Source organism: Protopterus annectens, chromosome 2.part0, assembly GCF_019279795.1.
Source record: "Protopterus annectens isolate FY-2018-M chromosome 2.part0, PAN1.0, whole genome shotgun sequence".
In the NCBI taxonomy this organism is placed as follows: Eukaryota; Metazoa; Chordata; order Ceratodontiformes; family Protopteridae; genus Protopterus; species Protopterus annectens.
Window position 1 is genome coordinate 946,732,818 of NC_056728.1, and position 27,500 is coordinate 946,760,317.

Below are 27,500 nucleotides of genomic sequence, written 5' to 3' on the forward strand. Positions count from 1 at the left end.
TATCCCCACCCCCGTCAGATATGATCTAACTCTTCTTTTAAGCTCTAACTATACCACAACTCCTAGTATGTCTTGGAAAACATACGGAATATTGTATATCTAAATGTCAGTTTTGTAAATAATTTTTAGCTACCTTACTAAATTCTTACTATGTTCATGTGTTTCTGTAAAATATTGTTTTAAATACCTGTAAGTTATTGGTCTAATTTGTCACTACTGTGGAGATTTTCTCCCAGGGCCTCCACTGAAAAGGGGCATCTGTTTCCCCAGTTGGGCTATTTCAGTAACAGATGCCATAAATAAATGTTCCAGACAGGCCCTGAATGCCTCTCGTACATACTGTGGACCATTTCTGTAAACCCCAGCGTTCATTAATTTCCACATGGTAAGAATATAAACTGGTGTATACTGCTAAATATACTACCCACAATATACCAAGCAACTGTTATCTAAAAATTCTCTTTAATATTACATTTGTGGGGAATACCATTTATTAGGAGTTTTCATTACTTCAACTCTGACATTTATATTTGCCATATGCTATTGATGTAAGTCAACTTGTGCCCAGGTACTGGCTGAAAAAAGATTCCTTGACTAGTCCAAGTAGCAAAGAAATGCACACATAAAGTAAACTCTCCATTTTCCACGAATAGTTTGTGAGCAAAATAGCTGTCTTCAGATCCAGAGTCAGCTCAACTTGCTCTGCATGAAACTGGCAGTCATGTTGGCTAACTGCCTTTTCATCTGCATGCATTCTGCTGTGATGAATATAAAGATATGATTATGACTTTTCTCTCTTTTAAGTAAATCCTTTGCTGCTGTCATACATCTATAATTATCCTGTTGTTTACCCACCATTTCAAGCCATTGTTTATGTCATCAAGCATAATAATGCTCTAGTTTTTACCCTTTGAGGAACTTGCACCATACAACAGCAGTGACCCCTCACTGAGTGACATTTGGCTGCTGTGCCTTACTGAGACACATCTGTTCTAGGAAAAACAAAGGCTTGTGTTCTCTGTGGTATCGATCTGTGATTGCTTTATCAAGCTATTATGTTTTTTTTGGGGGTTTTTTTATACAGAATGAGAGAAACTCCTTTCCTGTAAAAATCATAGTCAATGCTTTCATTCTTTCCTACCCCATTGTACTACAAAGAAATGTTTTAATTATTTTCATTGCTGAAAAAACACCTTTCTGCCTCAGCAGTTGACATTGGTGTGGTGGCTATAATCAACAATACATTGTAAATCTCTGAAAACACATTGGTTAATGAGTTGCCCACCAACAATTTTAACATCTTGACTGTACTGCCACTTGCTGTAAAGTCTTCTCAGTGATACACCACTCCAAGTTCTGTTCTAAGTTGTCCCCTCAACAGGAATGAATACCGTTGCTGTGAAGAGATTTTCTGAAAACTCTTTTATGAATGCTGAAAAGTTTTCAGGCATTAAAAGCTGAGAAGCCTGAAGATGCCCAGTTTGTTCAAATTGCAATGGTGGCTGGAACTTTATGACATCACACACTTCCTTTGCAGCAATCAACAATGCGTCATGCAGTGGTTGGGGTCTTGATGGTCCTCGTTTATGTCTTGCCAGGAAGTTCTCTGTAAGTACTGTTCTGCAATGCTGTCGATATCTGATCTGACACTGTCAATTGCATTTAAAAATATATGTACATCCTTTTCAACTGTGGACTGACACTGAAGTTGCCTGTAAAGAATGTCAACATGGGGCATTATACAATGTAAAACAGTTGGCCAAAACATAAATTCATCATCTTAAAGTGTCCGCAGTAACCCATTTGCTTCCGGTACACAATGCAGCAGATGTAGGATATTTGTGCAAATAATAAAAACACTCTGACAGCAAGTCCAAGTTTTCATACACTACATTTACAGTATGGATATTAAAATTCTACCATGTTCCAGACATTTGTGGCATGCATCGTGCTACTCTATTGTCCAGAGCAGCTTGTCTTTGAATTGGGGGCTGGAATTCTACCAAGAGTTAAAAAAATGTCCTTGCTTCAATATTATGTAGTGTGGCTCTTTGCCTTACCAGATTAAGTTGGTTGGCGTAGCAGTGTACATAATAAGCATATTTAAATTCCTTTCTTGGGATGGCCAGGACTCCATGCTGAACTCCACTCATAACAGATTTACCATCATGATTCGGAGCAGCCACTTTCTCATGCTGGTCTCCCACTACTTCCTTCGACTGTTTTATCACACCAGCAATATGCTCTGCAGTCTGTCCAGGCTGTATAAAATATTCCCCAAACCGTTCCAGTACCTGGCCATTAACAACATAATGGAACACAATGGCAGTTTGCCACAGCCCAAAACATCAGTGGTTTCATCTGCAATTACTGCTACAAATTTTGCAGTATGAATCTCTTTTTTATTTCTTCTGCGCATATTGTTAGCATGCAGTCCAGGAGCTCATTCTGAACTATTTTTGATGTTCCTTTAAAAACAGTTGAAGTTTTTGTGTTTCCAGCCAACGTCCAATCTATCCTGCAGGTAAAGTCTACCAGTCTGCGGAACATTCCAGCATTCAGTGAATCTTCTGATTCATCATGGCCTCTAAAAGCTACTACTTCTTCAGCACACATCTTGATGCAGTCAGTTGTAAGTGATAGAACATGAGGGTTTTCTTCCACTTTCATGTTGTGTCTTTCCACTGTTAACTGGTATCCAGTGCTTAACTGAGACCTAATATCCAGTTCCCAACTTTGCTAGACTCATTTAGTTGTCAAAATGTTTAGCAGACTTTTCATGCTTTTTAGCCTTTTCTACCATTTCCTTCAGGTCATTTGGACTCTTTGATGTCCGGGCATCCTCTCCACCGAAAAAATAAAAATGAGAAGTACAAACTGTTTGTTTCCTCACAACCACTGATCCAGGTATGCTTATCATAGACTGAGGTGCTGAAGCTGCTTGTGTATGTTCTTGACTTACTTTTACCTTAAGACTCCATCTTGAGATCAGGTGTGGGTTTTCCAGTCCTCCTGATACTTAACGTTTCATCAAAAGTCAAGTTTCTAACATTAATAGATTTTTAGATAGGCCACTGTAACAGTCTGCTCACTCATTCTGGTGTTGTGGTAGTCATAACCCTGAAGTAAACATATTACGAAAGAAACTATAATCCTAGGAGACTTTAATATAAATTGGAAGAGCATCAATACTGAACATCCTACCTCTCATATTAACCTTTAAGGCTTCTCTCAGACCATTACCTCCCCTACAAGAATAAACAAACCAAACAAAAAAGAGAGCACTTTAGATTGGATCCTTATTAATAATTACCACCAAAATTACACAGTTGGTATCCTCCCTGATGATGTAAGTGACCATTCCTTGACTTATATAATCAGGCAAAAGTTTAATACCTCTCACCTAACTTCATATAGGACTATATGGACCAACAAGCAATTTAACCAACACCTTTTCCAGAGTGAACTCAATGCCTGTGATTGGTCTCAATTAAAAACCCTCCCACTTGAACAGGCTGTCAAATACTTCAACTCTATGTTCTTAGAAATCCTAGACCAGCATGCACCTAAACATACTATCAGAACTAGGTCCAAACCTGCCCCCTGGCTTACAAATGAAACCAAGAAAAAAATCCTCCTCAGAAATAAAGCCTGGTCCAGGTGGCAAACTACCAAAAATACATCAGATCAACAAATCTTTAGACATATGAGAAACATGACAAAAAAAGAAATTCTCTCAGACAAAAAAAACTTTTACTGTAAAATGCAGCAAACAAGCCAAAACAATCCTCAAAGATTCTGGGCAAGTATCAATAGACTCCTTTATCCAAGTCACTCCAGAGCACCAACCCCAACAGATGCAACACATGAGACTCCTGTCCAAACTGCCAATGCTTTCAATTCCTTCTTCACAGAGGCGATCCAATCTTTAGCCAGTCAACTAGCTCCTGATAGATCCAGTCTTCTTAACTCTTCTCCCAGCTCAATCTTCCTACCTTCCGATTTCTACCCACCTCAACAAATTTTATCTATAAACTCATTCTAAAACTTAAGCCTTGTACTCCGTCTGCTGACCAGATCCCAGCCGAATACCTGCAAAAAACAGCTAAAGAAGTAGCTTACCCGATATACATCCTGATTAATAGAACTACTGACATTTGGAAAATCTCACATATTATCCCCCTACACAAAGGTGGCAACTCAAATGAATACTCTAACTATTGACCTATAGCCCTACTATCCCCCTTAGCAAAAATAATGGAAAAATGTATTTACCATCAGCTTCTAAACCATTTAATTCAACATAACACACTAGCTGAAAGCCAACATGGCTTTAGGCCATTCCACAGTACTACTACTGCCCTCTTATCTTTTACTGATACCATAAACAAAAACCGCAATAACAATGTTCTCTCTTCCTCTCTATTGATCTCTCAAAAGCATTTGATATGGTAAACCACTCTCTACTTATACATATTCTGAAATCACTCTCTCTTGATACTATGACTGTACAATGGTTTACTTCTTACCTCAGCAATAGGCAACAGGCTGTGCTCTGGGAGAATAAACTATCATCCCACCTTCCAGTCTCACTTGGTTTCCTTCAGGACTCCATTCTAAGCCCTCTCTTATTCTCAATATTTATAAATGGTCTCTACCTAGCTGTTCCTCAGGCAACCTGCTTACAGTATGCAGATGATTCAACTTTAATCTGTGCAGCTGAATCTTCATCTGAACTACAATCTCTAACTCAGAAAATATTTAATGTAGTAGAGACTTGACTCTTAAAACATTGCCTCCTCTTGAATCCCAAAAAAACAAAGCTTCTTCTCTTTACTCCTTCCCGTAAATCCATGCTTTAGATTTCTCTGTTATTTCTAACAATGCCACCCTCATATCCCCTGATTCTACCACCAAACTCCTAGGAATTACTATAGACAATTACCTCAGCTTCGATAACCATATTAATAACACTATAAAAACAGTCAACAGAAAAATGGGCTCCCTATACAGGATCAAATATTTTGTCACTCCAGCAGCCAGAACTACTATTGCCCACTGTCATCTAATCTCAACACTTCTCTATGCCTTACCAATTTACACCAACCTATCCAAGAAGAATCTTCTTAAACTAACTGCATCTTACAATAACATTGCCAGATTTGCTACTGGTAATCGCTTTAGAACTCATCACTTTCAGAATCTAAAACAACTAGGATGGCTTGAACTGCAAAATCAGCTTTATTTTAACATTGCTCATAAGATCCTCAACCAGCCTAACAACACTCCTATACTCTCAAACCTCATTACTCCGTATAAAAATCTTAATACCTTATGCTCTGCTAACAAACTTCTACTTAGTATTAGTAAGTCTAACAACATGGCAGGTAACTCTCTTTTCTCAAACACAACTGGGAAATACTGAAATCTTTTACTTAGTGATCTTTCTTTCCCTACCCCACTTCAAACAAAAACTCAAAATATACCTTAGAACACACTGGCTATGTCCTTGCACTAACCCTGACTAACCCATTACCTCTGTGACTAAATTTCTCCTAACTCAGTCCTGGGACCTCTATTGTTCGGTATGTATTTCTCGGAGGTACAGGCTAACATGGAAGAACTGTGGCTGACCAAGTTCGCAGATGACTGCAAACTGGGCGCCATAATAGACTCTCCAGCCGACACAAGCATCCTACAAAAGGGCCTCATAGAAACAGACAACTGGTGCCAGAGCCATGGCCTCAAGCTAAACACCAAAAAGTGTATAGTCATCCCCTTTGGCAAAAACAAAGTGCCCACAAATTACCACATAGGTGGTAATCCATTAAGTACGGAAGAAGTAATTAGGGACCTGGGGACCCAAGTTGATAGCAATCTCTCATTTGACAACCACGTGGCCAAAGTGGTTAGAAAAACATTTTATATAACCCACCTAATCATGAAGGGATTCACATCTAGATCAGGGGAGGTCATCGTGCCTCTTTACTCATTCCTCATCAGGCCCATAATTGAGTACAGTGCCCCTTTTGGGATGTACCTTACCAGACACCTGCAGCAACTGGAAAGACCCCAAAAGTACATCACCAAGAGGATTAAAGGGCTCAAACAGATGCCATATGCTGCCCGGTTAAAGAAACTCCAGCTCTACTCAGTGGCATACCGCCTGCTCAGAAGCGATCTGTGCCTGACGTATAAAGCCATGTCCAACCCGGAATTAATGGACATGCTGCACCTCAGAAAATCCAAATCCCATCGAGCTACGCTCGAGACTTGAACCTCAGCACTGAAATAAATAGGACATGCTGGAGGGACAGATTCATAACCCAGAGGCTCCCTTCACTCTGGAATAAAATCCCAGTCCAGGTTAGGCAGAGTCCCTCATTGACTCTATTCAAGAGGAATCTTGATGAGTGTTTGGGAGATCGTAGGTTTACCCCAGGTATCACTTCTGTGTCACTGTTAGACAGAGGCACAGTATACTAACCTCGAAAAAGGACATAGCAAAATTCATTTAAAATGGGTGGCGAAAGCCAAACACACTCTGGCTAGGCTTATAAATGCCCTAGGGCAGATAGCCTAGTTGAACCTATGAACTCCACTCTAACTATAATTTAATGCTCTTTACTGTAAACTTTACAAGAATAGCAAACCCGCATACAGTTATGACCTACCTCACATGGATATCTTATTCAATATGTTGTAAATACTCTTATGCAACCATTCTCAGGAATTGTAAACCTGAAAAAGTTAAATCTACCTCATGTGAATATCTTGTTCTATATTATTGTAAATATTGTTTTGCAATATACTGTAAAATGTTTTGTATCTTCTGCTATGTTAACTTGATTGTAACCTTACAAACACTGTTTTGAATTTGTAACCTTATACTTATTGGTATAATGGATCTGTCTTGGAGCTTTTCTCCCCGGGCCTCTACTGAAAATGGACATATATCCAGTTGGACTAGCCCGGTCAACAAATATAAAATAAAATAAATATTACAGAAATGATTAAGTGCCACAGTTGTTCATATTTTAAGTACAGCTTCATGTACAGTACTTATTTCATTGACAGTCCCCCATGCCCATAACCTGCCTAAATTATTTGACTTGGTCTTGCCATGATAAAAAAAAATAATATTAATGCTTTTATTACTGTATTTTTGATGCACACACTGTCACAGCTTGCATTCCATCTTGCTTCTCCCAAATAACTTTAGTACTGCAAAGCCAGAATTAAAAGAATGAAACGAGGCCAGTCATTTCATTGCCCACTACATTTTCTGCTTTAATCCTTCCAGCATTACAATAATAATACATTTGTGTTAGTTTTTTTGCTGCACAGAGACAGTAGTCACAGCCTGTATGCTTACCCCATACACATTAGTCATGCAAAGCCAGAATTACAACAGTAAACGGTTACTTATTTCATTCTCACACTGACATAGCCTTCCATCCCAATTGCCTAATAAAAGTACTTGGTTTGAACCTATAAAGTTAAACAATGACTAAAACAAAAAAGACAACAGTTACATGACTATTACTTTCATATAAACATTAGCCAGAGGTCAGTGCTTGTACTCAATCCATCGCATTTCACCTAAATGCACAGCTGTCTTGGAAAACCAGAATTATAACAATAAATAGTATTACCACTCATTTCATTTATAAACAGCCACCCCCATACCTAAAGTAGGTGGTTTGGCCTTGTCAGCATCAGTAATAATGTCACTGCCAGGATTAAAACAAAAATAGTAATGATTCCATTAATTTACTCTGTTGCACAAAAACTGTAGTCATAGGCTTGTATGACAGTTGACTTTATCCAAGCATACAGTAATCTTGCAAAGCCACAATTAAAACAGGAAACAGCAAGGCCAGTCAACTCATTTAATTGCCAAACACCCCCATTACCTAACAAAAGTAGCTACTTTTTACCCTGTCATGATTAAAGTAGAAATAATAGTAACTGTTGGGTTGCATACTTGCATTACTTTCATTTTGTTGACAGAAACATTAGTTACAGCTTGTGTGTGCCAGCCAAATACACATTTCATTTTATTTATTTTAATTTTGTTTACCTGGGTTTCTACAACAGGCTTTAGTTGAAAAAAAAAACTTTCAGCGTATGTCCAGGGATTAAAGCTCCAACATGTTAGAAACATTTTTAAACAAACATTCAGTATATACATGAACAAATATGAATTATACCATGACCCCCCATTAATATTCCAAAATGTGCACGCTGATTGGCCAGCGCGCACGTTGTAAATCGACTTATACTAATGGAAAAAGGTCCGGTCGCCCGGACTTTTTCCATTAGTATAAGTCTTTTTTAAAACACTGTCTCGCTGTGTTAAAAGAGTTTAACATAGCGACACAGGTTTACAAAAAGCAACGGAGATCTCCGTTGCTTTTTTTAAAGCTGTCTCGCTATGTTAAACTCCTTTAACATAGCGACACAGTGTGTAAAAAGCAACGAAGAGCTTGCTTTCTCCGTTGCTTTTTTTTTAAACCTGTCTCGCTATGTTAAATGGGTTTAACATAGTGAGACAGCTAAAATAAGCAATGGACGGCTAAAATATAAATGGACAAGACAGGTTTCAGGGACCGACAGGATTTCTCCGTTGCTTATTTTAAAGCTGTCTCGCTATGTTAAACCCATTTAACATAGCAAGACAGGTTTAAAAAAAAAAAGCAACGGAGAAAGCAAGATCTCCATTGCTTTTTACTGTTTCGCTATGTTAAATGGGTTTAACATAGCGAGACAGCTGTAAAATAAGCAACGGACATCTCCGTTGCTTATTTTAAAGCTGTCTTGCTATGTTAAACCCATTTAACATAGCGAAACAGTAAAAAGCAATGGAGATCTTGCTTTCTCCGTTGCTTTTGGCCACAGCTCTGATGTACTGCGTAGGCATGCGCAGTACATCAGAACTGCCGCGGATATCAGACAGCTGCGGAAGGGCAGCAAAAGGCATTATACAATGCCATTATTTAAGAAAAGTAATTATTTCCTTTCATAAGTAATGTCATAGTATACTAGCAATAACCCACTACTGGGTGTGGGGTAATGCGGGATTTACCCACAGTTGTCTTTGTTTGGTCCCTCAGGCTTCGCCCTCGGGACCAAACCACGCCAACCGTGGGTAAATCCCGCATTACCCACACCCAGGCGTGGGTTATTGCTATAATAACATACATTAAGAATGATTCATAAACTTGCTAATTATTTTACATTCATCTTAAAGTACAGACAGGAAAGTTTTACAGTTTTTCAAAGCTACAGTTACAACAGTAAACAGCACGGCCATCTGTTCCATTCACTTAGCCCCAATTTCCATTGACTGCCCCACCCACAGTATCTGACTTGATCTTGTGAGCTTAAAAACAAAAGCAAAAAAACTCTGTCATTAAGGTAAGTATTTCACATAAACAATAGTCAGACCTCAGAGTTTGTGGTCGATCTTACTTCACTCAAATGCACATTACTCTTGCAAAGCAAGCCAAAACTGCAATCATTCCATTCACATATAGGCATTGCCCCCATCCCAACTGCCTACCTAGAGAATCTGCTTTGAGCCTACAATGTTTAAAGCAATGAAACTAAAAAGACCATAGTTACATTGTTGTATTTCTTTCACATCACATAGCCAAGAACTTGCACGTGATCTTACTTCAGTTCACCCATGCACACATTACTCATGTAAGAATAGTTTGTTTCAACAACAAAACATTGACAAGCCATCCTAATTTATCTTGACTAGCCCTGCAGAAAAGTATTAGGTTTAAAAAAAAACACACATGTCATCCACAGAACACACTGCATACCTAGTAGTATCTCTTTGACTCCTGTCAGGATATTATATTAAAAAAAAAAAAAAAAAGAGAAGAAAGAAAGAAATTCATCATCGGCCCTCAAAACACACAGACCACTAGTAACTAGTTGACCATGCCAGTGTAGGCTAACCCTGCCAGAATAGTATTTTAAGAAAAAAGAAAGTCATCAACAGCCCCCAAAACACACAAAGCATTAGTTTCTGATTGATCCTGACAGTGTATTATATTAAAAAAAATAAACAGAAAGTCATCAACAGCCCACAAAACGCATACCCCTCACCACCTGCTAGTATCTGGTTGACCATGACTTGCCACGGTATTGTTAGAAAATCATAAAACAGTCCCCAAAACAGCCAGATCACTGTAGATTTAGTCTTCTACTACTATCTGGTTGACCCTGCCAGACTTTGGGCCCAGGATGTCAGAAGGTAAATGTATACAACTCCTCTGCACCATTTAAAAAATATCTGGTCAATCTTGTTAGGAAATAATAATTAAGTATAGAAATTATCTGGTCGACCCTGCTGGGAAAAAAATATATATACACGTATCTGGTTGACCCTGCCATTAAAAAAATGCAGAAAATATCTGGGTGGCCCTGCCAAAAAAAAAAAAAAAAACACTCAGAACTTAATTTGTTATTTTTTTATACCTTCCTTGCCAACAAATCCTTGACTTTTCTTACTTATCTAATGAAAAATTGAACAAATTTAAGTTATGATCTGGAGATTACACAGTTTTTTTTTCCCCTCAATCAGCCATCTCTCTCGCTCTCTCCCTCACAAATTAAATGTAACTTAAACTGCAGGAAGAGAGCATGAGAGCAACAGGACTAATCAGCAGCCACGACACATACTGGCTGTTGATTTAACAGTCCAGTCCAGTTCTAATTTACTGTGGTTAAAACTGCAATGGCTTCTCGGCATCTTCATTGATGCCTGCAGTTTTCCTAATCCGGACTGTTTTTAATACAATCCGGTGACAAGAAAAATATATATTTTTGTTTGTTTTTTTTTTTTTTTTTTTTTTTTGTAAAACGGAATTTGAGTATGCATGTGTGCAACTTCAACTTCCGCAAATCATCTTGTCTTCAACATTGCACACTAGTTTACAGTTCACACTGCTACTAGTGTGTAAAAATAACTATTTAAACTTTTTTTTTTCTTAACAAATTCTGGGGTTGCAGCTCAGCAGTCTAGTACCATGAGCTACCACTGCAGAGAGTTAAAATTCAATCCATCCAAGGCGGTTGATAGCATATTGTGTTTTTATATAATTGCCCCGAGGGTTTAACTTTATAAAAGTCTTTCATCCTGCTCATATAAAAGAATTACATTCTTGTGTGATTGTACTCATTTATTCACAGGTTCCTTGTGCCTGGTTTGGATACCTGTGACTGCAAGACTTGGATTGCTTCTAAAATCATCTGGACCTACAAAGCTGATATAAGTATATTTTTTTGCAGTTACTCTGTTTCAGTGATATTTAACAGTTATGTGCAGCATCTATTTGATTGGATTTATCACTGTTTTTCAGCCTGCACTTGTTAAACTCCAGTTGTTTGTTACTGTACTACTCTAAGGTTGTTTTAACAACAATATTCTGATATTTCCTAACCTCTGCAAAAGTTGTTGTGAGTGAATCTGCCAAAATATTTCCAAGTTTTGCAAAGTTTTTGTGTGCTGTGATCATTTCTCAGGGTTATTGAACTTATTTCCAAGGATTCCTGATAGTGCAGGAATTCATACTTCTGTTGTAAAGCATTTCATCCTGCTCATATAAAAGCCTCATGTCTGTGTGATGTGTGAATAGCAAAACCGCTCCAGTTTAAAATCCTCTGTAAGAAACATTCTCCATAGTCTCCCACTGTTCGCAGCTACTCAAAGAGCTGCCGGTTTGTGCAGAGAGTGGTACCACTGCAGGTAATTTAATAGTATACTACTAAACACTTTCACTTTGACCTTTAAGTGACCCTTCCTTACTCCTTCCCATCTGGAAATTATGTTTCCTTGCCTTACATAGCATATGCTATATTCAGACCTGCTGAATCTCGACTATTTGGTACCACTGTTCTCTTAGACCAGCCATCTTACATTAAGAGGGCCTTCCTGCACCCTTGTGGCAGAAGTGTGTAGCTCAGGACCCATCTGAGTTGATGATTGCTGGAGAAAGGCTCAGTTTGGGGCTTTCCCATTGCTAGTTGAGTTAAAACTGTTTAAATTTATCTGTATATAAGCCTTGCATTTGCGCTCAGTATACCAGCACTGCTTAATATTTGGCAACTTTAGCCAGAGGTCTAGAGTACTTCTGCCCTAAAATTCAAGGCATCCACTGAAAGAAAATTGAACAGTAAATATATTTTATGCCAGCACTGCACTTTGTTAACTGTATTTAATTGAATCGCTGCTTCATTTTTGCTGTTTGTGACTAAGTCCAGCTAGCCCACTTCCTTCCCAAATACCACATTCAGAAAAATCTTGCCACAATGGATGGGCAGTTTCCCATCATTTCTCCTGCGTGATTGATATGGGCATCTTGAGGCAATGTAGCCATTGCTTCATATGTACTGACAACCATTTACTCCTAAAGCAAACCAACACCCTATGTGAGAGATACAAATACACTGTGGAATTGGGAGTCAGTTCTCTCACATAAAAACAAACTAGACATCAAACAGGTTGTCAGCACACATGCTTCACCTCTCACGCAAACCTCACCTCTCACACAAAATAAGGTCATGACACACAAACCCACATACATGGAGGTACTCACTAAAAGCCTACCAAAGGAACAGAGACCTCCAAACTGCATACCACCCACACTCACCACTAAGTATAAAGAAACCAATGTGCATATCTACACAGACACCCATGTCTCACAAATAAGTCCCTAAGGCAAAACACATCAAATGTCTTGGTCATAGGCAACTCCATAGTGAGACACACAGATGTCCCCCTCACCAGACTGAACAAGGAGAAGGTTGAGGTCAGCTGTCTTTCAGGTGTCAATATCCGACAAATCACACATGCACTCGAGTCATTCAACAAGTATCGTTATGACTGTGTCATAGTCCATGTTGGAGTAAATGACCTGAGACATACCTGTCTGGACTATATGAAGAGACATGATGGAGCTCTCTAATTATGTGTCCCAGACAGGTATGTCCATAACCCTAAGCAGTATCCTACCATCACCCAGGATGATGCCACAATATAAACAAAAAATTATTGACTTCAACAGTTGGCTGAGCTTCTGGTCCCAGTCCAGGGGGATCCAGTATCTGTCAGCCTAGGAGGAGAAGGTAGATAGACCTTGCTGCTTTGCTAGAGATGGTCTGCACATCTCCCCCCTAGGCATTCAGATACTGGCAAAAGCCCTTGCCTCCCCCATAGTGCCTTTTTTTAGGCAATGTAAAAACAAATTTTCCAATGTAACAAAATCTAATTGAGACAAACTCAGTGTCATGCTGCTTAATGCTAGGAGTTTAAACATGAAACTGCACTCTCTGGAAGCACTCTTCACCTTGGAGAATGCTGACTTCTATGCATTTACCGAGACACGGTTCAAGACCACCCTGGCTGTGCAAGGTTAAAATGCCTTCCACATGTTCAGACCTCAAAATGAGCGTAAGGAACCAAAGGTGGACATGTATATATCTTCATTAAAACCACAGCAACAGTTATCCCACTCCACAAAGGGGGAACCACCACTGATCCTGGGAACTATCAACCTATTAGCCTGATGAGCCTGGTCTGCAAGGCCATGGAACGTATCATCATGGAACTCATAAACAAAGACATTGGTAACCTCCAAACTCTGGATCCCATCCAGTTCGGGTTTGTGAAAGGCAGATCATGCCTCCTGAACCTGATTGACTTCTTTGAGGCAGTCATCAAAGCCATGGATGAGGGTAAGGTGGTTCACACAGCCTATCTTGACCTCACCAAGGCTTTCAACACCATCCCCCATTCTGGAATTATAGCTAAACTCACTAAACTAGGTATAAATCCCTACGTCACAAGATGGCTTGCCAACTGGCTCACTGACAGAACCCACACTGTAAAAGTTGCAGACTCCAAATCTGACCTCAAAGCAGTGACAAGTGGAGTACCACAGGGTTCCGTCCTGGGACCTCTCCTGTTTGGTATCTACTTCTCTGAAGTACAGGCTAACATAGAAGGCTTCTGGCTAAGGAAGTTCACAGATGACTGCAAACTAGGAGCCATAGTCAAGTCCCCAAATGATGTGGACATCCTACAGAAGGGCCTCACTGAGACAGATGCCTGGTGTCAGAGCCATGGCCTCAAGCTCAATGCCAAAAAATGCAATGTCATCCCCTTTGGTAAAACTCTGTACCTATGAACTACCACATAGGCAGCAATCTACTTAACACCAAATCCGTGATAAGAGATCTTGGGTCCCAGGTGGACAATAGTCTCTCCTTTGATAGTCACATCGCCAAAGTAGTCAGGAAGGCCTTCTACATGGCACACCTCATCATAAAAGGGTTTTCATCCAGGAAAAAAGAGGTCATTGTTCCCCTCTACTCATCACTCATTAGACCCATTATAGTGTACAATGCCCCTTTTGTAATATACTTCACAAGACATCTGCAGCAGCTGGAAAGGCCACAGAAGTACGTCACAAAGAGGATTACTGGCCTCAAACAAATGCCCTACACTGACCACCTCAAAAAACTCCAGCTTTACTCTGTAGCATATCGCCTACTCCGAGGTGATCTCTGCCTAACATATAAAGCTATGTCAAACCCAGAGCTGTTGGACATGCTGCACCTAAAGAAATCCCAATCCCTCTGAGCTACACGCTCTAGGGACCTAAACCTTGTCACCACAATAAACAGGATACACTGGAGGGATAGATTCTTGTCCCAGAGACTTCCTATACTCTGGAACAAGCTACCCATCTATGTTGAGCAAAGTTCTTCATTAACACTCTTCAAGAAAAATCTTGATGAGTGGATGGGAAATAGGAAATACACCCCGGGGATCATGTCTGTGTCCCTGCTGGACAGTGGCACAGGAAAATAACTTTCTTGGGTGGCGTAAGCTGTGGAACCTTGCTGGCTAGGCTTACGTAGGCCCTTGGGCTGATAGCCTAGTACCTACCTATGAACCTATAAATATACTTCAAAATGGTCAAACAACATGACTCTGTCAAACTACTCCATGTCCAATTAACTACTGGGAAATACCATACCAAATCATTGATAGCTGTAGATCCCCACCATGAACCAGGATAAGCATACCACCTCGATTTATTGGAATCCTTCACCATATAGCCCAACACCATAGTCATGGGAGATTTCAACAATCAAAATCCGTCAATCAAGATTACACAAGCAAAAACATGCTTACCCAGAGGTTCCTGGACTTTAACACAAATGCTGTGGAACAGATAGTCTGCACCTCCACTAGGGACTGTAATGTTCTGGACATAGTCCTCACCAACTTGGGGGGGGGGGGATCACTGTACTTCCCAGTTTGTGATGCCCTCCCTGGTTAGGTCAAACAACAAATCAGTCTTGTCTGAAGTAACTGCTGGAACTGAAACCCTCACAGGAACAAAAATTTAAAGAAAAAGTCACCAAAGCTAACTACAACGTACTAAGTGATGGTATAAAAAACTTCATACCATACATAATCTCAGACATATATGATCACTATGCAGAAGTGTACGCAGATGCCCTGTAAAAACACTTAAGCAACTACATAAACTCTGCTTTACCTGACTGGATCAAAATCCTGTCTTCCTGTAAAAACAAGCCACTGTGGAGGACTTCAGTCATAAACTCATTATATATAATAAGAGGAAGAAACTGTTGTCCAAAAGCAAGAGGGATATCACTCTGCAGAGGAAGAGTTCCTTCCTAAGCCTAAATAAGAAAATCAGAAATCTTTTAAAGTCTTCTAAAGCAAATTACATAACTAAAATTTCATCCCTAGCCATTCTGTAACTACTTCCGAAGTCTAAAAGGGAATGCCCAGCTATGTGCCAAACTGATTGTAGATGGGATCACGCATACTACACCTGAAGATATCGCCAACCTGCTAGCTGATAGATTCAGCGCAAACTTCTCCCCTATCCCCACCTACCATATCCCAAAGCATACCCTCTGCTTAGTATCTCTAGAGAACAGGTCATCTCTGCACTTACCAAGGCCAAAAACACAGCGTCAGTGGGACCAGATAATGTCCCAGGTTGTTTACTAAACAATCTAAAACAAGAACTAGAACCACCTGGCATTCATTTTAATCATAGTTTGAGAACTAGCTATGTTCCTGCAGAATGGAAAATAGCAATAGTAATCCCCCTGCACAAAGAGGGGCCATTAACTGACTCTGGGAACTACAGACACATAAGTCTAACCAGCCTCATCTGCAAGGCCATGGAAAGAATTATCATGGACCTTATCAACAAGACATAGGCGACCTCCAAACAATGGACCAAATCCAGTTTGGCTTTAAGTGTAGATCATGCTTACTAAACCTGGTAAGACTTCTTTGAGATGACACAATGCCATGGACAAAGGTAGGACAGTGCACACAGCCTATCTTGACCTTGTCAAGGCTTTTGACACAATTACCCACTCTGGCATCATTGAGAAACTCTCCCAGAGAAGGATTAACCCTTATGTTACTAGCTGGGTAGCCAGTTGGCTCACAGACAGGACATACTCTCTCAAAATTGGTGACTGCAGCTCCACTAGTACACCCGTCACCAGTAGAGTACCACAGGGGTCTGTGCTAGGCCCCTTACTGTTTGGCATCCATTTCTCAGGAGTCCAGGCCGAAGTAGACAGCCTTTGGCTCACCAAGTTCACTGATAATTGCAGACTGGGAAAAGTCACTGAGTCCCCAATGCTGTCAAAATATTACAAGAAGGGCTAACACAAACAAATGTTTGGTTCCAAAGCCATGGTCTAAAACTAAATGCAAAAAATGCATTATTATACCCGTTGGCAAAATGCAATTCAGTACAAATTACAATATTGACAGCACCCCCCTGAATTCCAACCCAGTAGTGTGAGACTTGGGAACACAGGTATACAGCAATCTGAATTTTGACCACCAAGTTTCCACGGTGTTAAGGGAAGGCTTCTGTGTACTGCAACTCATAAGCATGGGCATAGCATCCATGTCAAGGGATGTTATAACTCAGTTGTATTCGACTCTCATCAGACTACTAACAGAGTATAATGCACCCTTTTGCATGTACCTCACCAGACTGCAGCAGCTGGAGAGACCTCAGGGGTTACTCACTAAGAAAATACAGTGACTCCAAACCATGACCTATGTGGAGAAGCTGAAAGCCTTGTCACTTTACTATGTATCTTACAGGCTGCTGAGAGGTGACTGGAGCCTGGCCTATAGGGCAATCTCCAACTCTACCCCTAATGGAAATGCTGCACATCCAGAAGTCAAATGGCTCAAGAGTCACTCACTCTAGGGATCTCAAACTAGCTGGTGACATTAACAGATCATACTGGACAGACAGATATGTTTCCCAGAGACAGCTGCTTCTTTGGAATAGACTTCCTGTAAAACAAAGTTCCTCACTGACCCTATTCAAATGCAACCTAGATTATTGGATGGAAGATGGCAAATTTGCCTCTGGGGTGGCACCCATGTCCGTCATGGACAGGGGTAGCCTTTGTTGATCACAGACCCACTCTATTCCTTAATTAGTTCTGCAAACTACCCAAAAAAGAACAAATGTGGATACTTGGGATTAACATAGCTAGGCTTGTAAAGTCTCTATGTCCACTAGCCTAGTAACCTCCTATGAACCTATAAAGTTCATAACAGTTATAAACTTCTGGTCTGTAAACTGTGTTCTTATGTGTTTGCTGAACGTGTCATCACATGGTTCAAAAGCTATTTCACAACTGAACTTTCTAGGTAAGAACAGGTCAGATATCATCTCTTTACTGCAGGAGTTCTGCAAAAGTTAGTATTGGGCTCCTTATTATTATTATTTTTTATTTATTTTTATTTAACATTTGTTGACCGGGAATGTCCGACTAGGTTCCACAGAGCCTGTTTTCAGCGGAGGCCCGGGGAGAAATGCTTATTATCCGTTTTATTGATGACTTATCATTTATCTTCCCAATCCCTAATTCTACCCTCTCTGCAGTCCTCTTATCAGAACCAGATATCACAAATAAAGAATTACAGTCTGGTAATCCAACCTTCTCCAGAACTGGTTAATTGCAAGGGTCTGTATCACATCGTTGAACTTGTATAAGTTCAAACGATGTAATATCGAACTCAAAAGTCCGAAACCACACAATAACGAACACACAGAACAGCAATTTTTTTCCTAGGGAAAAAAATCCCTGTTCCCCAAAAAAAAAAATAAATAAATAAACCTTAAACTAAAACTAAATTGGGGGTTTTCGCCCCCCACACCCCCCCTACTTAAATATACTAACTCCGAGATCGCACCACAGTGGAGGAAATAGCAAAGCCCCGAAAATGGCCCACCAATTTTTTTTTTTCCCTGGGGAAAAAAAATCGATGTGCCGTGTCTTCGCTATTTTGCTTTTTGGACTTTTGGTTCGATATTACATCGTTTGAACTTATACAAGTTCGACGATGTGATATAGACCCTAATTGCAAAAGCCTAGCTATTAACTTTTCTGAAAGTGTTGTAATACTTCTTGCAACTCTGGGTGTAGCACCTTCAGGGCAATCCACTGCTATTAGTTACTAAACAAAAATATCTTGGTGTATGACTCGATCAGTACCTTTCTTTCCTTTTCCATATAAAAGATATGATGGACAAAGTTAAACCAAGTAAAACTTTCTTAAAACCTCTTTCATCTTTTATCAAGAGCAGCTAAAACATGTCTAGCTAATCAATATGCTGATTCCAAGGGTTGAACATGCAGTACTGTTTCTTACTTTAAATTCTTTATATACAATATCATTCCAACAAATGACTGAAAACAAAATGTTTGTTTATTTTCCTCATCAGTGAGAGAGAGTACCAGTGCCGTGCTATGCAAAGACATTTCTTAAATGCCAGATACTGGCCAGCTCTAGAGAACAGCCTCAGGAAAAGAGCAGTGTTACTTATTACAGAGTCAAGAGAACATGTTAGTTAGGGATTCATTTAACCTAACTGCATTATTCAAAAATCAGTCCTAGTAGCTGGAGTATTCTTCCATGGAACATTTAAAGCATGATAGACTAGGTTGCATTTAGAAAACGTATGAGGTTCATGTAGGGACCCTAATTCTACCCTCTCTGCAGTCCTCTTATCAGAACCAAATATCACAACTAAAGAATTACAGTCTGGTAATCCAGCCTTCTCTAAAACTGGTTAATTGCAAGGGTCTATATCACATCGTCAAACTTGTATAAGTTCGAATGATGTAATATCGAACCCAAAAGTCCAAAACCACACAATAACAAACACACAGGACAGCATTTTTTTTTCCCAGGGAAAAACATCCCTGTTCCTTAACAAAAAAAAAAAAAAAAACAAACATAAATGCACTGACTTTCCTAGTGCATTTTTGCTCTATAGCTGGTTTGTGTACTTGTGCATGTGTTTCAGTGCAATCAGGAATATCACAGTGGCAACAAGTTACTGTCATTGGGTGACTGTTATCCTTTCTGCATGCTATACTTTGTGTATAACAAAATGTTATCATACAGCTGTAGGCGGACTTGTGCCTGCTATGCTTCCATTTCAGCCTTGCTGGATGCCAAGGGACACCAGTACACCTTGTCAGTAACTACAGATCTTGGCATGACTCTGTGAAAAGTATCACTGTGACAGGAGTACCTGCTGATACAGTGCTGAAGCCAGACTGAGATGATGCTGTCTTGGTACAATTAAAGTAATTGGTTGTACTAGGATTATTTATCCTCCTAGTGATTGGTTGGGATAGGAAATGTAGGATGTTTTCTTCACAATTCAATTCAAAAACTTGTATAGTGAGTTGGGGGATATAAAGAGACTTGATCTGTACAAACATTTTCTATCCTTTGACGTGTCTGTATATTTAAACAAAATATGTTAAATTTTTGTAAAGGTCTTCACATTATTGATAGAAGCTACCAAGCTTGCTCTGTGGGTAGGGATATAAGTAAAGCCCCTTTGTAAAACGTGGGCATCATCAACACTTAATGCTCATGGTGACGAGTTAAAAATCTTAAAATTGAATGGCATATTTACCTTTTGTGCTGTACCCAGTAATGCTTCTGTGTTTGTGGAATGAGTGACCATTGTTCCCCTTCTTTCCTATCGTTTTGGAATGTGTGTGAGCACATGAAAACACTCTGATTCTCCTTGCGTCTCTGGAAAATGTCCACTTCCTGGTTCCTCCTGAAATTAAGTTTATTTTTTTCTTACATCTGCATATTGTGCATCCATCCTAGCTTTAGTGTAGTCATTTGTTCCAGACTCTTCTAAGCAATCCTTGCTGACCTCCTGAGTATATAATTGGTTGGAGTGTTGAATGTACTAGAACACAGGTCAGGTGAAACTAATAAGTAGAGAATAAGCTGAGAAACAGACTTAAATTGTGTCATTCCTCCAGTTTGCTGGCTGAGACTGATATAACTACCCAGGTGTGTCTCTAAGTCAAGGTGTTATGGGTTTGTTTGACTGGTAGTGCCTTTTGAAATATTTGTACACTCCTTGTAGACTGACACAGATGTAACCTAGCTCTAGCAGTAGATGATGGAGATGTGAAGAGGACAGACTATGCGACTGGGTATGCATATATTTGGAACATGTAGGTTTAGGGCATTTCAGGTAAGACCTCCAAACATTTATGGATGTGTAATGGGATAGACAAGTTACACTGTCACCAATACTTGTATTGGTTTCTTGGATCAGGAACTCTTCCATAAATCTGGAAACAGATGCTCTGCTAGGTCTATTAATGCTCATGGTTAAAAAGCTGCCATAAGAAAATGGAAGCAAAGCAATCTCCCTGAGATGCCATAGGTTATAGGCTTGATGGATGAACTGTGTAGAATAGAAATAATCACAGATAAAAAGATGAAAAACACTAATATTGCTTCCAGGTGATCCCCATGAATATAAATTAAAGCAACCAGTGCATAATGGCCATATTAGGATACCAGAAGCATGGCTATTTGCTGCTATGAATAACACCGAGTTATACAGTTGTGTAGGTATTTATGCTTTGTTTTATTTGTCTAAGTTTGTATTCACTTAAGTGTTTTAAATGACATATGGCTATTAGATTTGTTTCTCTGTTCATGATTTGTTTACTATTTCATTTCTTACTCTTAAACTGATGTTATAAATAAACTGGTTGACTACAAAAAAAAAAAAGAAAAGAAAGAATCCGTCATGCAGTTCATAAAGTTTGACCCTGCTTGAACCTCACTCCCCATCTGTGCACACTATACAACATTTGCACATTTGTATGTCACTACAGTCTGGTTGATGATGAATGTCACTGTGCTGAAAAATTTCAAAGCTTTACTATCCTTTCGAATAGGAAAAAAGCCAAACCTGCCCCTCAGAGTAACTATGGAGCAATTTTTTTTGGCAGTATTGTGATAGGTTATGAGAATATGTTGACTGATATGTTATAGCAATAACCCACGCCTGGGTGTGGGTAATGCTAAATTTACCCACGGTTGGCGTGGTTTGGCCCCGAGGGCGAAGCCCGAGGGACCAAACAAAGCCAACCGTGGGTAAATTTAGCATTACCCACACCCAGGCGTGGGTTATTGCTATTATACCATGACATTATTTAAGAAAAGAAACTATTACTTTTCTTAAATAATGGCATAGTATAATGCCTGTTTACTGTCCTTCCGCAGATGTCTGGCATCCGCGGCAGTTCTGATGTACTGCGCACCTGCGCAGTACATCAGAGCTGAGCAAAAACGGAGAAAGCAAGGTCTCCGTTGCTTTTTTTTTTAGTGTTTCGCTATGTTAAATGGGTTTAACATAGCGAAACAGTTTTAAAATAAGCAACGGAGATGTCCGTTGCTTATTTTAAAACTGTCTCGCTATGTTAAACTCATTTAACATAGCGAAACACTAAAAAAGCAACGGAGATCTTGCTTTCTCCGTTGCTTTTAAAACACTGTCTTGCTATGTTAAATGGGTTTAACATAGCGAGACAGCTTTAAAATAAGCAACGGAGATCTCCGTTGCTTATTTTAAAGCTGTCTCGCTATGTTAAACCCATTTAACATAGCGAGACAGTGTTTTAAAAAAACGTGTTATACTAATGGAAAAAAGTCCGGGTGACCGGACCTTTTTCCATTAGTATAACTCGATTTACAACGGGCACGCTGGCCAATCAGCATGCACGTTTTTCGGCGGTCATGGTATAATATATTTTTTAACATGATCTGTGGCAAGCTATGTGTATGTATATATATATATATATATATATATATATATATATGTGTAGCCAAATATGTGTGTGTGTGTGTGTGTGTATATATATATATATATATATATATATATATATATATGTGTGTGTGTGTGTACACGGTTTCACTTTATAATCTCTAAATACTAAAATATCAAATTTTAGTATTTCGAGACTATAAAGTCAAAAGTGCAGTTACCCAAAACTGCATAATTTCGAATGCGGAAATGTTGAATATGCCGTTGTGTTGTCGTGTTCGTGACGTGCAATGTGGTTTGTGGATTTAGCTGGGGATTCAGGTAAGTGGTGTTCTTGTAAGGGTATTGGGTAGGGATTTTAGTGTGTGTGTGTTTTTAGTGTGTGTGTGTGTGTGTGTGTGTTTAATGTGACCTCTGAGTTAGTATATATAAGTAGCAGGGGAGGCTTGCCCCCCTGCTTATAGGTAGAGTAGGTGTGTTTGTTTGTTATGTTGTGTTTGTGTGTGTTGTTTTGTTTCCTGTAGTGTCATTAGGCAGGTGTATGTGTGCTTGTTTGTGTGGTGGTGTGTGTATATGAATGATCAAGATTTTGAATTTTGCTGTTGTGGGTGTCGGATTTTTGGGTTTTCGGCTTTATAGTCTCGAGATACTAAAATTCGGTATTTTAGTATTTCAATATTATAAAGTGAATCCGTATACACACGTGCATATAGTTGACCAGAAACTATAGACAGCCGCTTGTATTCTACTCTGCCTTTTTTCTGTGTCTGTTGGGGCTGTAAATTTCATGGCACCAGAAGCACTGATGAACCTTCCTGAGGCAGGCATATAGTCCTTGTTGTTGGTGAATAGCTGTGGCTTTGTTGTAGTATGATTTTGGATGACAGCTTTAATATCCACTGAAGTTGACTGTGAATGGCATAAGCTGTAATATTCAGATATAACTACTGAAATGTGTATGGTTTGTGAATCATAGGCAGACATATTGTGCTCTAACATTAGTCAGATCCATCCTTCTGTACATTTCCAGTAGCACAAGCCCTGCACAATGCATACTGTAGCAATGATGAATCACACCATGAGAGTTTTGCTGGGGGGAGCATACTGTTTCTTCTCGTACTGTATGGCAGTACTGCCTTAAATACTAGTTGAGAAAGGAGCAATTTTTTCAAATGCCATGAAGTAGCAAGCTTTCATGCTGGGCATTCTTTGTTGAGATTAACATAGCAGTTCCTTAAAGTTTTAAATGGCTGATGGTATAACATTCACAACTTTGTCTTTCTTCTTGTCTTCTCTACAGTGTATGCTGAGTAAGGATGTATTGCAGAGTTTTGCATAAACACCTACTCATCCATTTAGATCTTTAATCAGCTTCTACTAAACATTCTAAAATCAGTTTGTAAAATGAGTGGTAACAGTACTTGGCACATCTGTCCACTTTATATTATGATTTGATTACTTCACTGTAGTGTCTTTTTTTATCGCATTTGATAAAGAGCTTTGGAGGGAACATTCATCTTGCCAAAAAAGAGTGACACTGTTTCTAGAAGAGCAGTAATTAGCAGTTTTGCAATCGTAACTACCTACTTTTTGTCCTACATGCCCACTTCCGCACATGTTGCAGTTTGTAAGTGCATTCTTACCCTAGCTCTGCTTATTTCTTTCTCCTCTTCTTGTTATAAGCACTGTATTACAGGTAAGTGTTTATTACATCTGTGCTTTTGTTGCTAGTTAGTATGTTTTTTCTTACCCTGGCTGTTCTATGCCCAGTTGTAATGTGCTTATGCTCATGTCCTTAGTTTTTGTAAAGCATTCTTGCTCACCATCAGCTTTTCCCTAAGCGCCTTAAGTTTTCCTTGATGTGGTTACTTGTCAGTTATTTATATTTTTTCAGTCACGGTGTACTGACTGTGCCTTCCAACACATTTATACAATTTTTCTATTTTTGTACTCTGTACTTGTATTATGTCAAGTACTTAATGTAGCGTATGCTTGTTTAAATATAATGCTTCTTAAATGCCCTCTAGAAAAATGTACATTCAAGCTGCCAGAAAGAACTGTCTAAACATATAATATAGGTAAAACTGATGAGTGAAATAAAGTTGTACTTCGTCAGAAATATACCTAAACAAGCTCTGATGTCTATTGCCTTCTTATTACAGCATCACTTAAAGAAGTTGGAAGGACGACGCTTAGATTTTGATTATAAGAAGAAACGACAAGGCAAAATTCCAGATGAGGAAATCCGAATGGCCTTGGAGAAATTTGAGGAGTCCAGAGAAGTTGCAGAGTCCAGCATGTTTAACCTCTTAGAGAGTGATGTAAGCACAATTTGTTTTAAATCCAAAACACAATGTTAATTTTCTGTGATGTGAATTTGGGATTTGAGATTTTGAGAATTCCATTATGCTGGTTTTCATTGTCAAGCAAGTATTTTGCACATACCTGACAAGTACTAAAATTGCTTAACAGTACTCGACTTCTAGTTGACTATTATCTCATATATATAATACGGGTAGGTGATGTAAGGTATCACCATGTGTCTTAACTCTTTTAGATTAGATAATACAAGCTGTTGCTTTTATTTTTTTATCTAGTTTGGCAGAATGTGGCTATATTGTCTAGTTATACATTTCAAATGTATGGTTTTTTAACTTGTGTGCAAAAACTTCTATATGTGGTGCATGTCTAGTCACATTCCAAGAAACTGGATAAATATAATAAAAAAATCTGCTCAGGTTTATTAATGCTTTACATAAGCACTCCCATTCTCTAACCCCCCCCCCCCAAATAACGGTATCAGGTTTTTGAAGATTTTTAGAAACATACCAAACCATATATTTATTTACCTTATATTTTTTCAGTAAGAACATGAATTAGTTGAATAAAGGAAAATAGAGGAATTTACCTCTTAAGTTGTTCCAGTTAGAAATGTAAGAATAGTTTTGTTTTACCACTCTTAGCACACAAACATATGCATGCATGTAGACACAGGTGTATGCACTCATGTGTGCACATACACACTGTGAAGGCTGCCAGCCTAGCTATATAGAATTTTGTAAATAATTCTATGTCATTGTAAATATTAATGTAATCCACAAGCTTGTTCTACAGATAACTGTATGTTATGATTAAACTATATATTGTACTGAGCTTCAAAAATGTAACCACAGTGCACTCTGCTGGAAGAAAGCTGATAAGTCAAGCATTGTATGACTTTGTTCTCAAGCTTGGAGACAAGATGTCTGGGCAAGGTAATTCTTTCAGTTGTCTTGATTTAAGAGATAATTACTAAGATTTTACATGTATAATGTATTTTATTGCTCTGGCTTCCTGGTCAGGTACAGCTTACTAAGAAATGTAAATTCTGAGTTTTTGTTAGCCTGGGAAGCTAAATCAGAACTCTTAAGAATGATGTAATCTGAAATGACTCAGCAGTACTTTATCAATTTAAGAGTTTCCCAGGGAGAAAGATTTAGGCATTTTGGATTTTGTCTGAACCTGAACACATCAACTTGCCAGAACTTGCTTGCTCTGTAACTAAGATATTTATTTAGAACAGTTATTTCTCTTAGAGATAGATAGAAATAGCCAGATTAGTCTAGCTGTTTTCTATATTTATGTCAGGCTATTCTACAGTATAATTTTAAAGCATTTTCCTGTGATTTCTGAATTCTGTAATGTCACTGTGTTGAAGTAATAAGATTTGTCTTGTGTTTTTATTATTTATTATTAAATATTTTTAAACCTTTTAACTGTTGCTGTTTTGTATAAAGGTAATTTAAGTTCTTTGAGTACTTTGCATGTATTGGTGAAACTGTTTGGATAACAGTAATATTACACAGTGAAATTGGTCACCATTTGGGAAGGGCCTTATAGTAGCTGATATTAGTGGTTGGTGGCAGTAATTTCTGCATTATCGTCTGGAGAGAAGGGGGCATAGCTGGAGAACCTGTGCCAGCCTTCTCCAGGAGTGTCCGTGTGTTTGTATATAAATCATATCTCAAAATGTGTGTGTGTGTGTGTGTGTGTGTGTGTGTGTGTGTGTGTGTGTGTGTGTGTGTGTGTGTGTGTGTGTGTGTGTCAGCTACTTGGGCAGGGACATGAAGCACTGGTTGGACAGAAAGGGTGCTGGAGGTTTTAACTTGACCACTAGGCTGAGGTCTGTACCCTATAACTGTGCCAGTGGGAGTCTTACTGGGGATCTGGAGAGAAAGGGAGAAACCAGCCCCAGACTGACTGTGATCTCTGTGTGCTCTTAGGGGAAATTGTACTTTATTGTGTGTGTACTTGTTATCCTTCCCAGTATGCACGCCCCTCACTGGTGCTAGTGGTAAGGATTGAGGCTCCTTGATTACTGGGCTACTGCACAGGTGTCACATAGCACCAGTGAGGAGCATGCATCTTGAGTAAGGTACTGAAACCGTGATCTCTTTGAACATTTACTTTACATCTGTACAGCGTGCTGTATACTTCATTTAGATCACTGTTGTAGTAATACTGCTTTGTAGTGTGTCGGTAAAGGCCTTAGAAGAGTGACTGAGGTTCATAATGACCTGCATAATTGACTTAATAAAGCCCACCCTAGCCCATAGCTGGCCTTAGGCATAGGTCAACTAGGTGGCTGCCTATGGCTCTACTCTAGCAGGGTGCATTTTCAGCCCTTATAACCCCTTCCTCCTTATATATCAGTATTCATTTTGTTTATTTTTTTTTTTGTAGTAAAGAAATATTTTCTTTAAAATATGTTGAATGAATACAGGGAAAAAATGAAAAGTAAGACAAATTGTGGGGGAAAAGGGAAGAAAAAAGTAATATATATTGTGTAGGCAGACCAGGATGGGAACACTGGATGGTATGGGATGGAGCACTATGGAGCTCTTTTGCCTAGGGCACCAGTTGAATAAAGTCCATCCCTTCCCTAGCCATAAAGTGAATGTCCAGCATTTAAGAATGCTACCCAGACTACAGTGCCTTTGGTGCTATGAGCTCTGTCTGAACCTACAAGGTATCACCATCTGAGAGGAGTAGCAGAACTATATACATTATGAGAGTCATTTAGATGTAGTTTGTTTGCTCACTAATTCACCCTTCAGCAAAGAAAAATGAACTGATTTGTTTTTTCAAACTCCTTGGTTCTGTGTAGATATCTGTGTTTTATGTGACCCTACAAGGGTGTACAGGATTCATTTACTTTTATTTTTTGGTTTAAGAGGAAAGCAGCAGCTGAAAGAGCTGGTTGAGAGTGGATTGTATCACTACTTTGGGCATGAAAGTAGGATT

General features: G+C 39.1%; 1 protein-coding gene across 3 annotated transcripts in view; it reads left to right on the forward strand.

The window, feature by feature from the left end:
- SH3GL2 (SH3 domain containing GRB2 like 2, endophilin A1) overlaps positions 1-27,500 on the forward strand; it is a 2,269,193-nt gene that overhangs the window by 1,806,756 nt on the left and 434,937 nt on the right. For all 3 annotated transcript variants that reach the window (XM_044061202.1, XM_044061204.1, XM_044061205.1), the window contains exon 6: positions 24,380-24,538. In XM_044061202.1, coding sequence (XP_043917137.1) covers positions 24,380-24,538 — 159 coding nt within the window. The remainder of the gene's footprint in view (positions 1-24,379; positions 24,539-27,500) is intronic.